We start from the raw sequence: 18340 nt of genomic DNA on the forward strand, positions 1-18340 counted from the left end.
CTGCAGGAGCGTGGGTGGCTTTTTCCGTCCCCCCAGAGTCCTGCACTGATCTAGAGGGGCCATCCCCATCCTTAGCATGTGACTTCAACAGGAACCATGTGGAGTCGGTTTAGAGGCAGAGGTGGGAGTTCCACTCCAGAAGCTCTGCTGTGGGAGGGAGTCAGGGAATAGTGGAGTTTGGCAGATTCTAATACACGCCTCTCCACGAAGGTAGGGGAGAGAGCAAGGATGAGGCATATGGGTTGTCACTAAGCTTGCTGTTCTCCATGGGACCACTTTGCAACCAATCTGTAGAAGAGAATGAGGATGATAGAGATTCTTCATTTCCAATCTACCCATAGGAACCAGGGGAGAGCAGTGGGTTCCTGAGGGCAGTAATAGAGACTGATCAAATCTTAGGACCTTTCTTGGGGGTATATGAAGCAGTGACATAAAGTGGAAGGGCAAAGAAACTGATCTTTTTCCAGGACTCTATTTGCACAGTTCTCAGTGCAGGTTTTGGGCCTTCCATATTCTATCAGTAGCTCAAGGTGTATTATGCAGGTGTGAGAAATAATCAACTAAAGACAAGGTTACTTGGCTCAGTTGCTTTACAAGTGTTTGAATTTTTTTTCTTTACAGCCACAATTTCCTATTTTAAGGCATTTTTCTCACCTTTGTGTGAAAGACTAACACAAAGTGGAAACTGTATGCAAAGTACTGTCAAATGCACAAAGTAAACAGAGGTATTAGAGGAAATCACTATTTTATTTTATTTTTCAGGTATAGTAAATTTAGGTGTTACTGAAAGAGTAGTTAAAAATGTTTTCAACAGAAGTGAAATATGTACGTTTATTTCCAATTAGATTAAGGATGTGTCGATCAACCTTCCCCTTAAGTTTGGACAGGTCTTGCTACCGTAGATCTTGCTTCTGCTTCAGTGATAGTAAATAGCATTTTCCTTTACAAAGATTTGTAAAGCATGTAGTTAATGGAGTCTGAAGCACTGACATTCACCAAATTAGGTGGCATGAGGTCTTGCTATTGTAGTCACTTTCTTGACAACAAATCTATTTATAGAGAGAGGGTTAGACTTGTCTTGTCAAATATTTATATAATTTCAAATAATTTGAACTGAAATATTGACTGTTTCAGATATGCTAGAAGTGATATTTACATTTTTAATGCTACAAATCTTCGGAAAAAAATTAAGGGATTCCCATTGTAAGTTCTTCAGCTAGAAAACATTTTTTACCAGACTGGATACATATACTCTGTTGAAGATAATTTAAGATTGGACCTTTAAGTAGAACAGCTACAGAATAAAACATTGAGAATAACTGGTGTTGGTTTCCTGCTCCAAAGATCTATACTATACTCCTGGGGGAATTCTGTGCCAAAAAATTTCTGCACACAATATTTTAAAATTCTGTAAAATTCTGCGTATTTTATTTGTCAAAATAATACAATATAATAAAGCCGGTTTCAATTATTGTGGTAATTTATTTTAAAAAGCCTGTCAGCAAGTATGTCTGTAACAATATAGACAACAAAAAAGATTCAATAAATGTTTTTTGACAAATAGCGTCCTTACTAGGCATATTAAAACAGAACTTTGAGTAATAATTCATTTAAACTACCATCCTGAAATGTATTTTCCGCACCCCACAGAAGCAGTGCCAAGGCTTGGGGGAGTCAGGGGTAATGGAACTGAGGGAGAGGGAAGGAGCCTAGGAGTGAACCTGGAGGGTTGTTGGCTATGGGTGGGAGAAGTATGGGTTTTTTGGCCGGAGGGGGGAGGGATTGTTAGGGAGTCGGGGAGCCTTCCCCATGCAGACCCTGGCTGACCTTTAGCTTTTCCAATTCAGTCAGGCACATCCGCGCCCCCTCCCCTCCCCAGTCTTCATGTGTCCTTCCACCCCCACTCAGCTACCCTGTCCCTATATGTCTTTGCACCCCCACTCAGCCATCCCCATATTGCCCTATACCCCCACTCCCATTCTGCCCCGTCCCAGTCTGTCCCCCTGCACTAGCCCTTCTGAACCCCAATCTGTGACCCCCTGCAGCTCTGTGTGCCCTGCTCTCTCTGTCCCTTCTGCATATCCCGTGTTTCCTCACTTGGCCCTACGGGCAGGGCACTGTTAGGAATGCAGGCTTTTCTCCCTTCCTTCCTCCATACCCTGTTTCCCCGAAAATAAGACATCCTCCGAAAATAAGGCCTACTTACAGTTTTGCCTCTCGTTGTAATATAAGGCATCCCCCCGATAATAAGACCTCCCCGATAATAAGGCATCCACCGATAATAAGGCATTTTTCATTTCTGAAAAATAAGACATCCCCTGAAAATAAGACCTAGCGCATCTTTGGGAGCAAAAATTAATATAAGACACTGTCTTATTTTCGGGGAAACAGGGTAGCTGCTGTTGAGCCGGCTGACCTCTGTTCTGGTGCCACAGTAGCCACTGCTGGGTGAAAGGCATAACTGCAGCACCTCTCAGGCAGAATGTGTTTTCTTCAGAGAAAAAAAGTCTGCAGGGGACATGAGTTCTGTGCATGTGCAGTGGCGTAGAATTCCCCCAGCAGTAAACCAGACAAGAAGGGAAACTTGATTTCAGGTATCTGAACTTTTATTTTGTAAAACAAAGAACTCAACACATGAGGAAACCCTTACCTTTTGCTGAAACAGCTATTCCTTAATTCCTTCCTTCCTTTCACCCCATTTCTGCCCCCCCCTTCCAAAATAACCTGTGACAATTGAGCATTTGAATTCTGCCCCCTGCAGATTTCAGTGACCAGTCTGTAAGCAAAGAGCATTTCCTTTGTTCAGTCTGTAGCATGAGAGGGTTAATGGCACTTATTCTTCCTTTATGACAAATTAAATTAGTTTGTGCTGGAGCTGGAAGGAAGAGCTGCAGAGTTAACAGGAATATTGGCAGGGAGTCTTTCCTTCTCAGTGGTTTTTGATGTACCTAGCTTAAAAACCTTTTCTCACAGCATGCCCAGAAATATTTCTCAGATACTAAGCAGTGTGGTAACTCAGTAGGTTGGGTTGAACATGTGGGAGTTGTGTGAGGAAAAATCTCAGAATTGAAATCTAACAAGTGCCCTATGATTGTTAGTGTATTTATGTACTTTTTTAAAGTAAACCTCCATTCTCCTGGGAGCAGGGTTTTTTGGGAACTTCCTGAGCTCTTCCATATTTTATCCCTTTTTCCTCTATAAATCATTTCCAAATGTACTGCAAACAATGAACTCCAACATTAACTACAGTGAGAGCTTTTGATTAATATTTTATTGTGGAATATTTTTCCACAAACTAAAATATAGGATGTTTCAAAGTTACTTTTTCTACATGAGATTGAGTCATACCCACAGGATTGAGGGAACATAAGCTAGCCCCATTCTTTCCCCATACCATCCAACCTCTGGGAAGACTGGAAGGACTGCACCACCGTCCTTCCATGGTCTCTACATTAACCAACAAGCTGGAATGGTTGCTATATCCATTTTTATGATGCTTATGCTGGGAGTTCCTAGCTACTGGCTTTATGGATTTCATGGCCCATCTCTTGACGTGCTCCTAAATCCCTTCTTTCTTGGGCTCTTTGGGGACGGTGCTTTCACAGTTCAGGACAACTGCACCAGTATTTCATCTCTAGTCCACTAAGGGCATCCATTCTCAGACTTCCAGCTGGCACCTCTCTTGGGCAGAGAGGCATCTCTCTCCCTCCTGATGGGTATTTCCAGACCTCACAGTTCACTGCCTATACTGTGATATCCCAATCAAGACAGACTTCCTAAACAGGCCACCATCTCTGCTTTGCTTTCTCTTTGAAGGCTATGAATAAGGTAACTGCCTGTGGTTTTAAGTTACCACACCACTTATTTTAAGCAAGCATCTTTATTCTTAGGGTAAAAGCATTACAGAGAAAACAGTAAAAACAGTAAAAGAACCTACCCACATGCTTACTAGAGATCACCTCCTATGTCCATACGGTCTCTGGTAAGTGTCAGTTCTTCCAGCCCTTCCCTAAGAATTGGGGCCCTTCCCTTGGACAGAAGGAGCTGTCCCTTTGCTGGATCAGAAAGGAAAGTTCTGAGTCAGTTTAAACTCAGGCTATTTTTATCCTTTCTTTGTTGGCCTCTGGAGAATCCACTTTGAATTAGGATAGGCGAGTCTCCCCAGGAGGTGGTGCGCTTCTAGAGGGGTTACAACCTGAGTGAATTTACCTCGTCTCCCTCTGCTGTTTTTAGTTCCTGGAGAGCTGTGGTTACTATCTGCCATGGAATTGCATACAATCCCTGGCCCCCGATGATACTATAAAATCTCCCAAATATATTTCAGGAAACTGCTATATCTGCTGCAAGTGTAAGTCTCACTCTGGAGGCCTGGATGTGGCACCAGACGGCCCTAATATGAGTCTTAAATGACACAAAAGGCCTCACACCAACCCTCTGTGCCTGGTGAGTTTCACCAGAGGGCAGCAGAAGGCCAAGAGGAAAGATTAGAGACACAAGGTGGCTGAGGTAATATCTTTTATTGGACCAACTTCTGCTCTTGCTCGAAAGCTTGTCTCTCTCAACAACAGAAGTTGGTCCACTAAAAGATATTACCTCACCTACCATGTCTCTTTAATATCCTAGGCCTAACATGGCTACAACTACACTGAATACAAGAGAAAAGATTACCCACGTGGATTTGAACAACAGATCTTTGTAGATATTATGTTTTGCTTACCTGTACTGAATTTCTATTGTCTGTGGGGAGATCTGAAGGGAGAACAGAACATTGGAGTAGAACGATAGAAATTGGAGATGGGAAATGTGGATCTGAGTTAAAACTTTGCCGAAAGGGAAGTAGCTTTGTACAAAATTAAAGAATGTAAGAATTTAAGATGCCTTGCACACGTAGCTGGTAATAACACTTACCCAGAACAATTCTTACAACATTGCAACTTGTTATATGATCACAATTATATAAAAGTCCTTTTTTTGGAGGCTATATCTGACAGATTGATGAGTTTACAGGTAGAAATGACTTATCTGCTGGCCAATGCAGGGTTGTTCCCTTCAGAACACTTACCAGTGCTTTGTCCAACCTAGATACAAATGTTAAAAGCACTGAGGCTTTCTCACTTTGCTTGGGAGACTATCAAATAATCTGATCCTGATACTCATCATACATTTAGGAAGGGAAAATTTCATTCTGTCATTGCTGGCTATACCCCTCTTTCACCATCCCCTCCATTGTAGATGTTTTCATCTTTCAAATATTTGTGTATACTAAATTTCCTTTACTTGCAGTCCCTAAGAAGAACTTTCAAAGGAAAAAAAGGCTGTCCTCTGTTTTTTATTATGATGTATAAAGAAGACTGAAAGAGTTTATAAAACCCTCAAACAAATAAAACTCCTGCTTGAGAAATTCACAACTACACCTCTACCCTGATATAACACGACCCGATATAACACTAATTTGGATATGACGCAGTAAAGCAGCACTCCGGGGGGCGGGTCTTCGCACTCCGGTGGATCAAAGCAAGTTCGATATAACGCGGTTTCACCTATAATGTGGTAAGATTTTTTTGGCTCCCGAAGACAGCGTTATATCAGGGTAGAGGTGTATCTATTTTCATCTTCCCTGCTCTTGCTGGAGAATTCCCAGGAGGATTAGTGCAATGGAGCAGATGTTTTCTCAACCCTCAGTTGAAGGGATGGAAGCGTTTGGATTTTTACCAGAGAGATTTCTTCCCAACTATTGGGAATGTATTTCAACACAGAGTTTTAAACTGTCTAATTAAAATTTGTGATGTTCTGCTAATCTCTCTGTTATCTATAGTCTTCCTTGGAAAATAGGTAAACTGTATGTGATATTGTTGGTTTTTTTATAAAGTGCAATTTTTTGTCATTTAGAGGCAAATTGGGCACAACCCCACTTTTTTCATTTGTAAGACACCCTTAAATAAGCTATATGTATTGAACTCTAATCTTGATTCATAAATCAGTCCACTTATCAGTTTTGCTTCTCTGAACTCTTTCCTGTGTGTTTATAGGGGCGGGAGGGGGGGTGATGAGGTGCCTAGAGCTGAATGAGACTGGGTCTACACTACCCGCCTGAATTGGCGGGTAGAAATCGACCTCTCGGGGATCGATTTATCGCGTCCCATTGGGACGCGACAATCGATCCCCGAATCGACGCTCTTATTCCACCAGCGGAGGTGGGAGTAAGCGCCGTCGATGGGAAGCCACAGAGGTCGATTTTGCCACCGTCCCTACAGCGGGGTAAGTCGGCTGCGATATGTCGAATTCAGCTACTCGAATCTTAAATCGCCCCCCCCCCCCCCCCCTGTAGTGTAGATGTAGCCTGAGATATTCTAGAGATGGTCGCACTTGGACTGTATAAAGAGGGACTACTGCTTTTCTGCCTATAGCATTAATGAGTGTGTGTGTGTGTGTACAGCACACAACTACATTACTGTGTTTTTGTTCTGTTTCACTACACACTTGTCTAATTGGATATCCATCATGCCTAGATCCCCTCCAACATTATTGCTTTCCAGATTTCTCCCTCCCATTGCATAGGTATTCTAAACTATCTTCTTCCCCCAGCAGTATTAATTAACACAATACCATGTTGATGTTGCTTGTCAATATTTTTGATTTTCTGTGAATATTATTTGTGTGTACTTCCTCTGTGTTAACTGGTTTATAATACTTCCCAGTTTTATATCATTTGCAAATTTCATTTGCATCTTTTTAAGAACTCAGGAGAGCCTGGCTCATGGTACTTGCCCCTGTCTCGAAGTGATGCAATTTGTGATAGAAATTTTGAATGAAGACCAAGTGGCTTTTACTGAAATTCCTAGATTTTTGTCATTCTAACTATTTTTTAAAATGTACCTAGCTGTGGAGTTGTTTACACATGAGGGGAATACAGTCTCCAACCATTCCTGTAACAGAATATAATAACTTTAGAAATTTAATATTCTGTACTTTTGCAATGATATCCTTATATTAAAGGTACTGTATAGCTGTTTCTGAGTAGACTTTGGTGCTGCTGTAGCACTTTAATAAGACCTCTTTAAGGTTGTGAGATAAAGCTTGGAAATTTAAAAAAAAAAAAAAAACCATTTTGTTCTTTGAGTGTAAAAGCAATTTTGTGTATGAGCTCTAGGTGGCAGAATTGTTCCGTGGTCCTGAAATTCACAGCTATTGCAGTGAACTTGATATCTGAAGCAATCTATAAGGGTGAGGTATGCCCAGTTAAATTAGGAGCTAGTATCCTTGTTACTAGCTTGTTCAAACTGAATAAATTTGTAGTTTAAAAATGGTGACTGTCTAACAGTGTGAATGTGAGATTTTTACCTCATCCACCTTGTCTCTGTAATACAGTAACTCCTCGCTTCACATTGTGGTTATGTTCCTGAAAAATGATACTCTAATTCTTATGGGGAAATTCACTTAATGTAAATGGGGAGGAGGGGGGTTAGGTTCCAGGGAATTTTTTTTCTCCAGACAAAAGGCTATTATTGATTTATTTTATCTCACACTCACATTCACACACCTCTACCCCGATATAACGCGACCCGATATAACACGGTAAAGCAGTGCTCCGGGGGGGGCGAGACTGCACTTTCCGATGGATCAAAGCAAGTTCGATATAACGTGGTTTCACCTATAGCACGGTAAGATTTTTTTTTGGCTCCCGAAGACAGCGTTATATCGAGGTAGAGGGGTGTGTGTGTGGGTGTGTGTGTGTGTAATATATTATTTATTTATTTATTGTATGGTAGGCTGGTGCCTGGAGCCAGCCCTGGTGGAGAGGAGATGAGGAAAGGGATGTTTACAAGGCAGCACAAATATATATATTTGTAGAGTGTGAAGCTACATTAACAACAATGTGTTTACCCTTGAGGGCTCAGCCAAGTGCTAGTTCATTATTTAGCATTAAGGCATTCGCTGGGAAATATCTCACCCTCTGACTCCACCAACTCTACCAAGCTTCACAATCATCATTGCTGTGTACAGAATGAAGTTAATTGTTTAAAACTTATACAGTGTGTGTGTGTGTGTGTGTGTGTTATAAAATATATATATATATATATATATTATATTACACACACACACACACACACACACACACACACACACACACACAATAAGTCGGGAAGTCAGCATGGCAGAGAGACAGAGACATTGCCCCTTTAAGTATGCTGACCCCGCTCTAAGTACACTGCCTTTCTTAGTAGATCAGCAAGTTGAGACCGCAGCAGCTGCCAGCAAGCTCCCTCCGTCCTGAGCCCTGTTGTGTCCTCCCCCTCCCCGCTCCTGCTCAATGGAGATGAGGTAAAGAAGTGGGTGGGAGGGGGATACCCTGCCATTAGCACCCTTCTTCCCCTGCACAGCAAGCAGGAGACTCCTGGGAGCAGCTCCAAGACAGAGGGTACAAGCAGCACAGGGCAGTGAGGGGAGGGACAGCTGAACTGCCTGGCAATTGATAGCCTGCTGGGCGGCTGCTGCACAGGGAACTTAGGGGAGCAGGGAGCTGATAGGGGGCTGTCGTTCCACCCTGGTTCCAAGCCCCCACCATCTAGCTCCAATGGGCTGCTCTTTCTGCAAGCGATGAACAAGCAGGCGGCTGCCAAACAATGTTATAAGGGAGCATTGCGCAACTTTAAATGAGCATGTTCTCGAATTGATCAGCAACGAAACAACGTTAACTGGGACGACTTTAAGTGAGGAGTTACTGTATCCTGGGACCAGCACGGCCACAACAACACTGCAAATCTGATGGTAGATTTTATGATCCCAATCTTCATTTAATCTTTATGGGAGTTTACTTATGTCTACATTAGTATTTGTAATGGAGATCAGCATACATATTTTGTATGTACATTTTTTTTGTTCTGTATAAGAACATCCCCAGTCTGTGTGTTGCCTGCAATTAAGGCCAGATTCCTATGCCCTTGCTCACGTAGACTGCTGTTAAACTTTACTCCACAAATAATCCCATTGAATTCTTTGGGACTACTCATGAAGTACTATTCTGTTTCGGTTTTGGAATTTGGTCCTAAATAAATAATCCATCACACAGGAGCAGCATTTCTAAAAAGAGCTTGTCTACGCTGGGGAGTTGCCTTCAGGCCTTAGTTTCCTTACCTGAATAGCTATCGTGGAGTGGCTCTCCATGTGAACGCTTACTGTACATTGAGTGCCATTGTGCAGTTTAGGTTAGTCCACTTCCAAAGTGGATTACGCTAAACTGCCCAAAGGCACTTTTAGTGCAGAATAAGTGTGTCTGGACAGGGAGCTAGCACAAAATAGCTATTGCATTTTAAATTTACACCCTTGCTTATTTTACAATAGCTTTTCTATGTAGACCAGCCTCATGGAAATCTGGAAGTCCATTTTCCATAAATGTATCTGTAGGAAAAAAAAGAAATGAAGCAAATAGACTTCTTATGCAGTTTTAGTCATTGTCTTTCTTTGACATCTTGTGTTGTTTATAGCTGTTTCAAACTCCTGAATTAGTCTTTATTCTGTTTCACATAAAATTTTCAAATATCTTTTTAATGTAATACCCTTTTAATATAAAACTACTAGTGGAATAAAGTGTAACAATGCAGAACAAATGAGGTGTGAAATCTGTTCTGCAAAACATAATCCACACATTTAATGGAAATATCTATCTGAATTTTCTGCACAGAGTATAGTACACTATAGAACTGCTGAAACCTCTAATTAGAACCCTAGGAAGCAATACTTTATTCAAAGAGCAGCTCTTTGTAAAAGGTAGTGTGTGGTGGTTGTATTTAGAGTGCTACAGAATTTAATTCAGCTTCTAATCATTTCACGTTCTTTAAACATCTCTCACAATCTTAAAATGTATTACTTACTGCAGGGTTCCATAATAAATCTCATGCACACTAACCTAACCACAGACCCAGTAGAACTTAGTTGTCAGTCCATCAGTCTACTTCTATCTTAAAAGCCCAACTAAAAAGATGGGTTAAATGTGGGTACCACTTGCATTAAAATAATACTGGAAGTTGGTAACAAGCCACAGTACAGACAAAATCTGCATGTAATATAGTTTGACATAGAGATCTGCTTGGGCTTAATTTTTAGATGTGGCAGGACCTGAATCAGAGAGGGTGGAGTCATTTTCCAATCCAAACCTCTTCTCTACCTGCCAAGCCTGAGTTAGTACCTCCATTTCCTGCCTGTGGTTTTGGAATGGCAGTGGCTGCATGTGCTGGCGAATGTCTGCCCTGCCCCTGATGCACTGTGTATGCTGTGGATGGAGAGGTGCTGCAACTCATCAGCATGCTCACCCCGCAGCACATGCAGAGCAGTGATGTGGCGGCGGCTGGCTGCCAGGTGCAGGGCACTTTGAGGTTGCAGTGCCAATCCTACAGGCGAGGAGGAGGAGAACCGACCTGATCCAAGCCGGGGAGGGTCTGGTGGTCTTCTCATTTGACCTGACCTGGATCCAATATTTGTAATGGGTTTGGGTCAGGATGAAGGACTCTAGTTTGACCAACTTCTCACTTGCCACCCGAGACTTCCATTCTGCAGGCACCGGTGTCCATCTTGTAACTTATAGAAATGAGGCCTGAATTGGCACCAGTTGGGCAATATTTGCGCTTCCCCTTGGCATTTAAAAACCAAATGGATAATTCTGGAAGTAAAGATGGACCATCTGACTATGGAGCACTCCGTCGTCGTCTTCGTGATTTAAAAGAAAATGATTTGTTGTATTTTCCTTGCCCCCCATCAGCAGCTGTCCTGTTCTCTCTCTCACTTTTCCCTTCCCAGCAGATTTTTTTCCCCTTTGATTGATATTTTGGTGACTTCAGGGTTTTTTAAAGAGTAAATGGAAAATTCTGATTAACTTTTGTATTTGATAACAAGTTTGTCCATATAACATAATGAATAAATAGCAGGTACATATGGACTCAGAAGCAACTAGAATAGCTTCCACATGACTGACAGTAGTAACCAGACAAAGAGAAATGACAAACAATGGGATTTCCATGTAGTCAGTTTTTAAAGTACTTTTCAAATTACCCAAAGATTTCCATAAGGAAGCCATTGTTAGTTTGTGCCCCCAAATGGGGGAATTTTAGTAATCTAAAAGTGCACAATTTGGAATTTAAGTTAAATTTGGAGCAGAAGCTAGAAGAATTTTCAGACATGTGTAGAGATGAAAAATGAAAGCTTAATGTTGCTTCTACCTTTCAGGCCTTTGAGGAAGCACTAGCTACGTAGGTCAGCTGGTTGCAATACTGACTTTGACTGTCTTTTTTTCTGTCACAAGATTGTAATTTTGCATTCCAGAATGAGCCCACATACAACAGTGAGAGCCTCATTTCTGGATGTTTACTCTTAATATAGATGTAGGACTAAAGAGATATATTTAAGTATTAGTTTAGTATAGTTAAGTATTAGTATTAGCTGCAGCCAGGACTGAAAATTATAAGAAGCAGGACTGACTTCATTGTGTGTGTTGCCAACTCTTATGCCCAAACAAAACTAATCATTGTGTACCATCACACCACTATATGCAGAGCTGGTCTGACCATTTTGAGTGCACCCCAAACTTAACTGACTTTAAGCATCTCTGTAGGTGAGTTTTAGATGTTCTTCTGCAGAAGCTAAGCCCAGCTAAAGAGTCGCGCCTCCCTCCCTTTCCTCTCCATACCCTCTTCCCCAAGCTCAGAACTTATTTGGAGATCTGTGGAAATCTCATGCTGTTCCCTATGTCTCTGACTGCATCTTTGATAGTCATGTCTTTATACATGTTGTCAGGCTGACAATATGCTGCTTCTTGTCTCATATCTAAAGAAATGGTGATTTAGTCATGGTTTTACACTGGATCATGTTACTGAAAGCTTTATTCCGCTGCAATTTCTTTTTAAAAACACTGTTCTAACGTACATTTAAATATACTGTAGCATTGGGGAGGGCAAACTTTTTGGCCTGATGGCCACATCTGGGTATGGAAATTGTATGGCGGGCCATGAATGTTCACGAAATTAACAATACAGAGATATTCAAATAAACTTTCTTTATTAAAGATACATTTTAGTAGAAATAAACATAAAACCTTACTTACTATTCTAAATATACCATCATAACAATGTATTACAATAATTAAACCAAATGTACCCCTTTTCCACGCCTTTTCTCTCTAGCCTGGATTTTTTGGGCGTCAGCTTCCAGTCGTTGGAACTCATTGAGATTCACCAGCCCCTGCGCTCAGAAATCTTCTCCCATGTAGATCTCAACAACCCATAACTTTGAAAACCGCCATTGAGCACTCCCAAGCGAACTACTCTGTTTTATCCTCAACAGTGGAAAACTAACACTACTGAAACATCAGTCACCTAAGCCAACAAGTAGTCGGCACGTGGGCTTGCACATTCCAGGCTCTGATGGCGTGTTTCGGTAGTGCAGCCAGAGTAACATGCATGCTGTCATGCAGGTCCTGAACACACAGGGAGTGCTGGGCAGGTGCAATGGGTCAAGTCCCCTACCCTACTCCCGAGCGGGAGCAGCAGGGCAAGCCCCGACCCCGTTCCCCGGCAGGAGCGACGGATTAAAAGGCCTGACAGGCAGGATGTTGCCTATGGGCCGTAGTTTGCTCACCCCTGTTGTAACATCTACACGCAGGTATCTTTGCAATCATAAATGGTTGAGTATACTCCAGTTTAAAAGGATACAGTCTCAGAATAAATACCATAAATAACCAGTAGCTTTGTTTTGGTGCTCAGGCTGCATCCATTCCAGGCTATTCTTGTATTGTTAGTAGAGCTGGTTGTGTTTAATAATAATAATAATAATAATAAAAGTCTCAAAAGCTTCAATTTCAATGTAAAAATTGTTTTATGAATTTCTCCTCATTTTCTAACCAGTTAGAATGAAAATTTCCACATAAAATGATTTGCAAATATTTCCATAAACTTCATTTTTTGACCACCTTGAATTATTAGTTACATTTTTTAGATGGGGCAACACCAAGGCTTAAGCAGGCCAGTATTGTTCTAACTGAAGCAGGAGTCTCAAGTTCTGCAGGCTCTTTGAGTAGGACAGTGTGTTTGGTGGATGGTTGCATTGACAGACAAGCCCACAGTGCTCCAGAATTGGTGGTTGCTAGGTCACCCAGCTTAGAAGCTGGGAAATTCTCTGAAAAATGTTTAGTTGAATTATTTTTTCTTAATAGATTCATATTTGGGTGTTAACCTTATAGTCCCTTAACTAAGGTTTCTGCTAAGATTTCTCAATCCAAAAGAACTTCAAATCTAGAACTAAGTTCCTTGAAGCTTTTTCTTTCAAAACTACTATTTCAGTTCAAGGAAATCCTTTTATCCCTAAGAACAGCTTTCAGGAGAGGAAGCATTGGAGTTAACTGACCAACCTATTTACTAGAGCCAGGTAAATTAAATTGGAACAGATTTTGCATTAGTGTTTTGTTCTTCAACCTCTCATTTAGGTGATTTTCGTATAGATTGATTCCAGTTCAGAAGCCCTTTCTTGCTCTGTCTTGATTGGACATCCAGTTGTTAGTATTAATATGAAATCTTGACCTAGAACTGTACATTACTGTGGGAGAATCTACTGGGATTTTTAATTTTTTACATTATTTAATACCTTGATGTTTCTTTGAATAGGGGACAGCCATCATGTGTTATAAATGGTTTGTAGGAAGTTGCTTTTACTTTGGCAATCATCATTACTGATAATTATCAGTAAGGAAGGACATCTGTTGTGTACATATGTCATTTGCTTAACTTGAAGTGCATCTTGACTGTTGATGCAAAGTGTTAAGTAGGTGCCAAATTAGCATTTATATTTTTATTTTGAAAATCAGAAAATAATCCTAGCAATATTATTTAGTACAGAAAATGTGAAAACACTGGATAAAACATAATAGAAAACCTGCCCAATATTAAATTAAAGGCTGAGGTACATGACATGTTAATGAATTAAAATGATTAGAATGAGATCTTTGAGTGGAGAGATTCAAATGCCTTTTAATATAATTTGTTACCTGCCTTCCTATATTCAGTCCATATAGAAACCAATTCAAAGATTTCTTGTTACTCATCACAGTAGTAACTAGGTGCCAATTCAAAATTAAATATTAAAAAAAAAAAAAAAAATCCTGTCTTTATGATCTGAGTCTGCTCCCATCTGCACAGCTAACCTAACTGGAACACTTGTACATACTTATTTTTAAAGCTATAGACATGGGCTCTTATGCACCCTCCAGAAGAAAATGATTCCAGAGCAGAGAACTCCCTTTGCTTGTCAAAAGTGCTTTGCTCTGCCCTAGCAGTTTTACTTTGAGGACAGATTGTGTTCTGGCTACTTGAAACGGTTATGACAAACCATGGGCTGAGGTGGTTTCAAACAGCTGTATTCACAGGGTTGGTTAAGGCTTTACATACAACCAACATCTTGTATTATACCCAGAAGCAGACGGAGAGCCAACTTGGAGCTGGTGAAACAAACATTGTGTTCATAGTGGCTTGCCTCTCGTAAAAGAAGAGGGGGTATTCTTCCATAACTAAAGTTTGAGTAGTTTGGCTGTAGGCTGAGCACTTCTTAAAATACTTCAGCCTGGAGATGAGAGCAGCACAGGAGAGGATGCATTGAAGGAGTTAGAGTATCTGGGCCAGCCAAAGATGGGAAGGCACTTTATACTGCTGCTGCAACCTGGAAATCTCGGAGCACCAATGGGTCCACTAAACTCCTTTGATTACAAACTATTGAGATAAGAGAAACCATACTATCTCTGTTGAAGTAGCAGTCATAATCAGATAGATTTCCCTTTCCTACCAGCATAATAGGAATTGCTACATCAGACCAGACCACTAGTCAATCTAGCTGGGGTCGGTACATAATATGTCACCTTTGTATTGAGTTTGATGGCTGTTTTTCATTCAGAGCTCTGTTATGGAAAGGAAGAAAATCGTAGAATCTGGTTTCAATCAGGATAATATAGTGTTTGGTGGTGACAGGCTAATGATTGCTGAACTTGGGAGTCTCCATATCTTCGAGGGGCCTCACCTGTATTGAACAGACTGGGTGATGTGATGGAAATCCATGAGATGTGAGAGAGTCCTGGCACAATGATTCAGTTCTTCAGACACTCCCAAACGGGTGAACAAAGTCTCTATAACTTGTATGCAGTTTTCCTCGGTTTATAAGTAGGCATACACTCTTTGAAGCATATGCGTTGACTCAAAAAATGTCTTCTAGCTGTATTTCTAGTGTTCCAACCAGCTTTGATGATCAGTGGGATTCATAAGTGTCTAACTTGTTTTCCAGAACTTTGCCAAGAATATTTTTGCAATTCTTCAGTCAGTAAAAGCCAGAGAAGAAGGTCGTGCACCTGAACAGAGACCTGCACCGAACACAGCACCAGCGGTAAGAAATAACTCTTCGTATTATGGACCTTGTGGTCGTGGCTCCATAGCTGAGGTTGAATTGAGTAAATAATGGCAAGAATTCTTTTGAAACTACTCTTCATTTAGTTTGGTTCTAATTTAAATAAATTACAGTAACTTTTTCATGCAGAACTTTTCCTTAGATCATCTTTACCTTAAACTGTATATAGTGGTTTTGGAGGAGTTGAATATGCTTCATTTGTTCAATATGTGTTTGCCACTTTCAGAACAGAACAGTTAGTGCCAACTACTGTATGTACCAAACACTCACTAGCATTCTGCAGCTACTTGGAAGAAGTAAATTAGATGAGACTATCACCATTTCCAGCAAAATGCCTGGCTAACTGTATTTTTTGACAGATAAAGTAGTAAAATGTTTAAGAATCTGGAACATTAGTCATGAGCAGCAACAGATCGAACTAGCTGTTCTATGCCTGTGTCAAATCAAAAAGACAGATTTGCTACAGACTAGGGACCGAGTGGCTAGGCAGCAGTTCTGCAGAAAAGGACGTAGGGGTTATAGTGGACGAGAAGCTGGATATGAGTCAACAGTGTGCCCTTGTTGCCAAGAAGGCTAACGGCATTTTGGGCTGTATAAGTAGGGGCATTGCCAGCAGATCGAAGGACGTGATCATTCCCCTCCATTCGGCATTGGTGAGGCCTCATCTGGAGTACTGTGTCCAGTTTTGGGCCCTACATTACAAGATGTGGAAAAATTGGAAAGAGTCTAGCGGAGGGCAACAAAAATGATTAGGTGGCTGGAGCACATGACTTATGAGGAGAGGCTGAGGGAACTGAGATTGTATAGTCTGCAGAAGAGAAGAATGAGGGGGGATTTGATAGCTGCTTTCAACTACCTGAAAGGGGTTTCCAAAGAGGATGGATCTTGACTGTTCTCAGTGGAACCAGATGACAGAACAAGGAGTAATGATCTCAAGTTGCAGTGGGGGAGGTTTAGGTTGGATATTAGGAAAAACTTTTTCACTAGGAAGGTAATGACGCACTGGAATGGGTTACCTAGGGAGGTGGTGGAATCTCCTTCCTTGGAGGTTTTTAAGGTCAAGCTTGACGAAGCCCTGGCTGGGATGATTTAGTTGGGGACTGGTCCTTCTTTGATCAGGGGGTTAGACTAGATGACCTCCTGAGGTCCCTTCCAACCCTGATATTCTGTGATTTACATTTTTATTGTTCAGGTCTATCTAGGCATTAGAAAAGCAATGGTTTTGAGTTGTGATGTTTACTGTTGAGTTTTATTAAACTTAATAACTAAATTCTTGAACTCCTAATGGTAATCTGCTATGAAAGCCAGTTAATCTTACTTCAGTTTATTTTGATACCTCTGTGTTATATGCCAATGTACCAGATTGGAGTAGCAAGATGAATTTCAACATTTAAATGCTTGCCTTATGCTGAATTTCATAAATTGTTCATGGGACTATTCAGACATACGGTTTGGAATGATTGTAACTGTGTGACTAAGTCACCCATGAAAAAGATGCATGAATCGATATTTAGTGCATCATTAGATTGGCAGCATTTTGAAAATGCATTTTAAATGTGCCTTTTTTCCTCTCAATTTAATCTTGTTCTGTAGGTTTAGCACCTCTTTAGCTTAATCAGATTTATGGTGGAGTCTTCTGTGCATGTGGCAGAAGAACCAGCCGTATGTTGTTAGATGACAATTCATTCTTGAGCCCCAAGATGTTAGCAAATGAATGGGATTGATAACTATGGATTTCGTTCATTTTGCTCAGTTAATATGGCTTTCTGTTGTTACTTTTGTCTTGCTTCAGAATGTTGTCAGTTCTTTAGATTTGCATGCCATTAAGTATTTTTTTAAAATATACTATCTTAATAAGAGGTTAAAATGAAGTTAATTAAAAGTACAAACTGTCTGAAAACTTCCACCTACATAATTGCCCAAAACTGTAAAGTCAGTTTACATACAATATTTTCCAAAGTTCAGAAACTAAAATGTGTTAATCAGCATACATTTTGAGATGCAGTAGCATATCTTGTTTGCTAATTTGTTTTAGGATCCCACTTTGCGGACTAAGCAGTCTATTCCAGCTGCCTACAACAGATACGATCAGGAAAGATTTAAAGGAAAGGAAGGTAAGTTGATCTCATAGTACTAATTAGCATTAAGGAAACACTGCATTTGAGAACTGAAAAATGAAACTGACTAGTCTGTTTTCATTGTCAGAGCTGAATAAAGTGCCAAGTATAAGCCCATAAATGATGACTGAAACGTTTTCACATGTAGTCTCTGGAAGTAACACAAGCTAGGAATCTTATTTATTAAAAATGATGTTTTAGTCTTAGCCTTTAAGAAACCAATTGTCTAGTTAAAAACAAAACTTACATGTTAAACACTTTTTTTATTCAGTTTCAAGGCAGAGACAGTGTAAGTAGTTTCAACTCATAGGGCTTGGGTATGCACATATATTAGTCAAGCCAATAATCAACTTCAGTACTAATTAAAAAAAAATCTGATAGCATATCCTTTAAATAGTATGTCCTGAAATTAAAGAGAGAAAAATCCTTAAAAAAAAAAAAAAAAAATTAAAAAAGTTGAAGGTTCTTCTGTTTCTAATGGGTGCCTCAAATATTTTGGGTCTAGTATATAATATGTTCAGGTCCATTCTTCTTTCCCCTCCCTTGAGAGGGAGTTGGTTGAAAGAGTGGAAATATGCCAGCCTATACTTTCAGAGGCACTGATACATACCTCAATGCTGCACTGGTGCTCTTTTTTTTATTTAACAGTTTTTAAATGGCAAGATTAATTCATAAAGACTGGTGTAGTGTTCGTGGAAATTGCCTCAATAACTTTATAAAGTCAACCACAGAGCCAGTGACTGGCCTTCAGATATCTTAGGAGAGTGCTAAGAGAACACCTGGGGATCTCT

At 40.4% G+C, this 18340-nt stretch overlaps 1 protein-coding gene across 1 annotated transcript in view; it reads left to right on the forward strand.

Moving 5' to 3' along the window:
• Positions 1 to 18340, forward strand: part of CDC73 (cell division cycle 73) — a 179638-nt gene that overhangs the window by 21078 nt on the left and 140220 nt on the right. Inside the window, exons 8-9 of the mRNA XM_054038323.1 lie at positions 15313 to 15411; positions 17468 to 17546. Of these exons, the coding sequence (XP_053894298.1) occupies positions 15313 to 15411; positions 17468 to 17546 (178 nt within the window). The remainder of the gene's footprint in view (positions 1 to 15312; positions 15412 to 17467; positions 17547 to 18340) is intronic.

This window comes from Malaclemys terrapin, chromosome 8 (assembly GCF_027887155.1).
Source record: "Malaclemys terrapin pileata isolate rMalTer1 chromosome 8, rMalTer1.hap1, whole genome shotgun sequence".
Taxonomy (NCBI): Eukaryota; Metazoa; Chordata; order Testudines; family Emydidae; genus Malaclemys; species Malaclemys terrapin.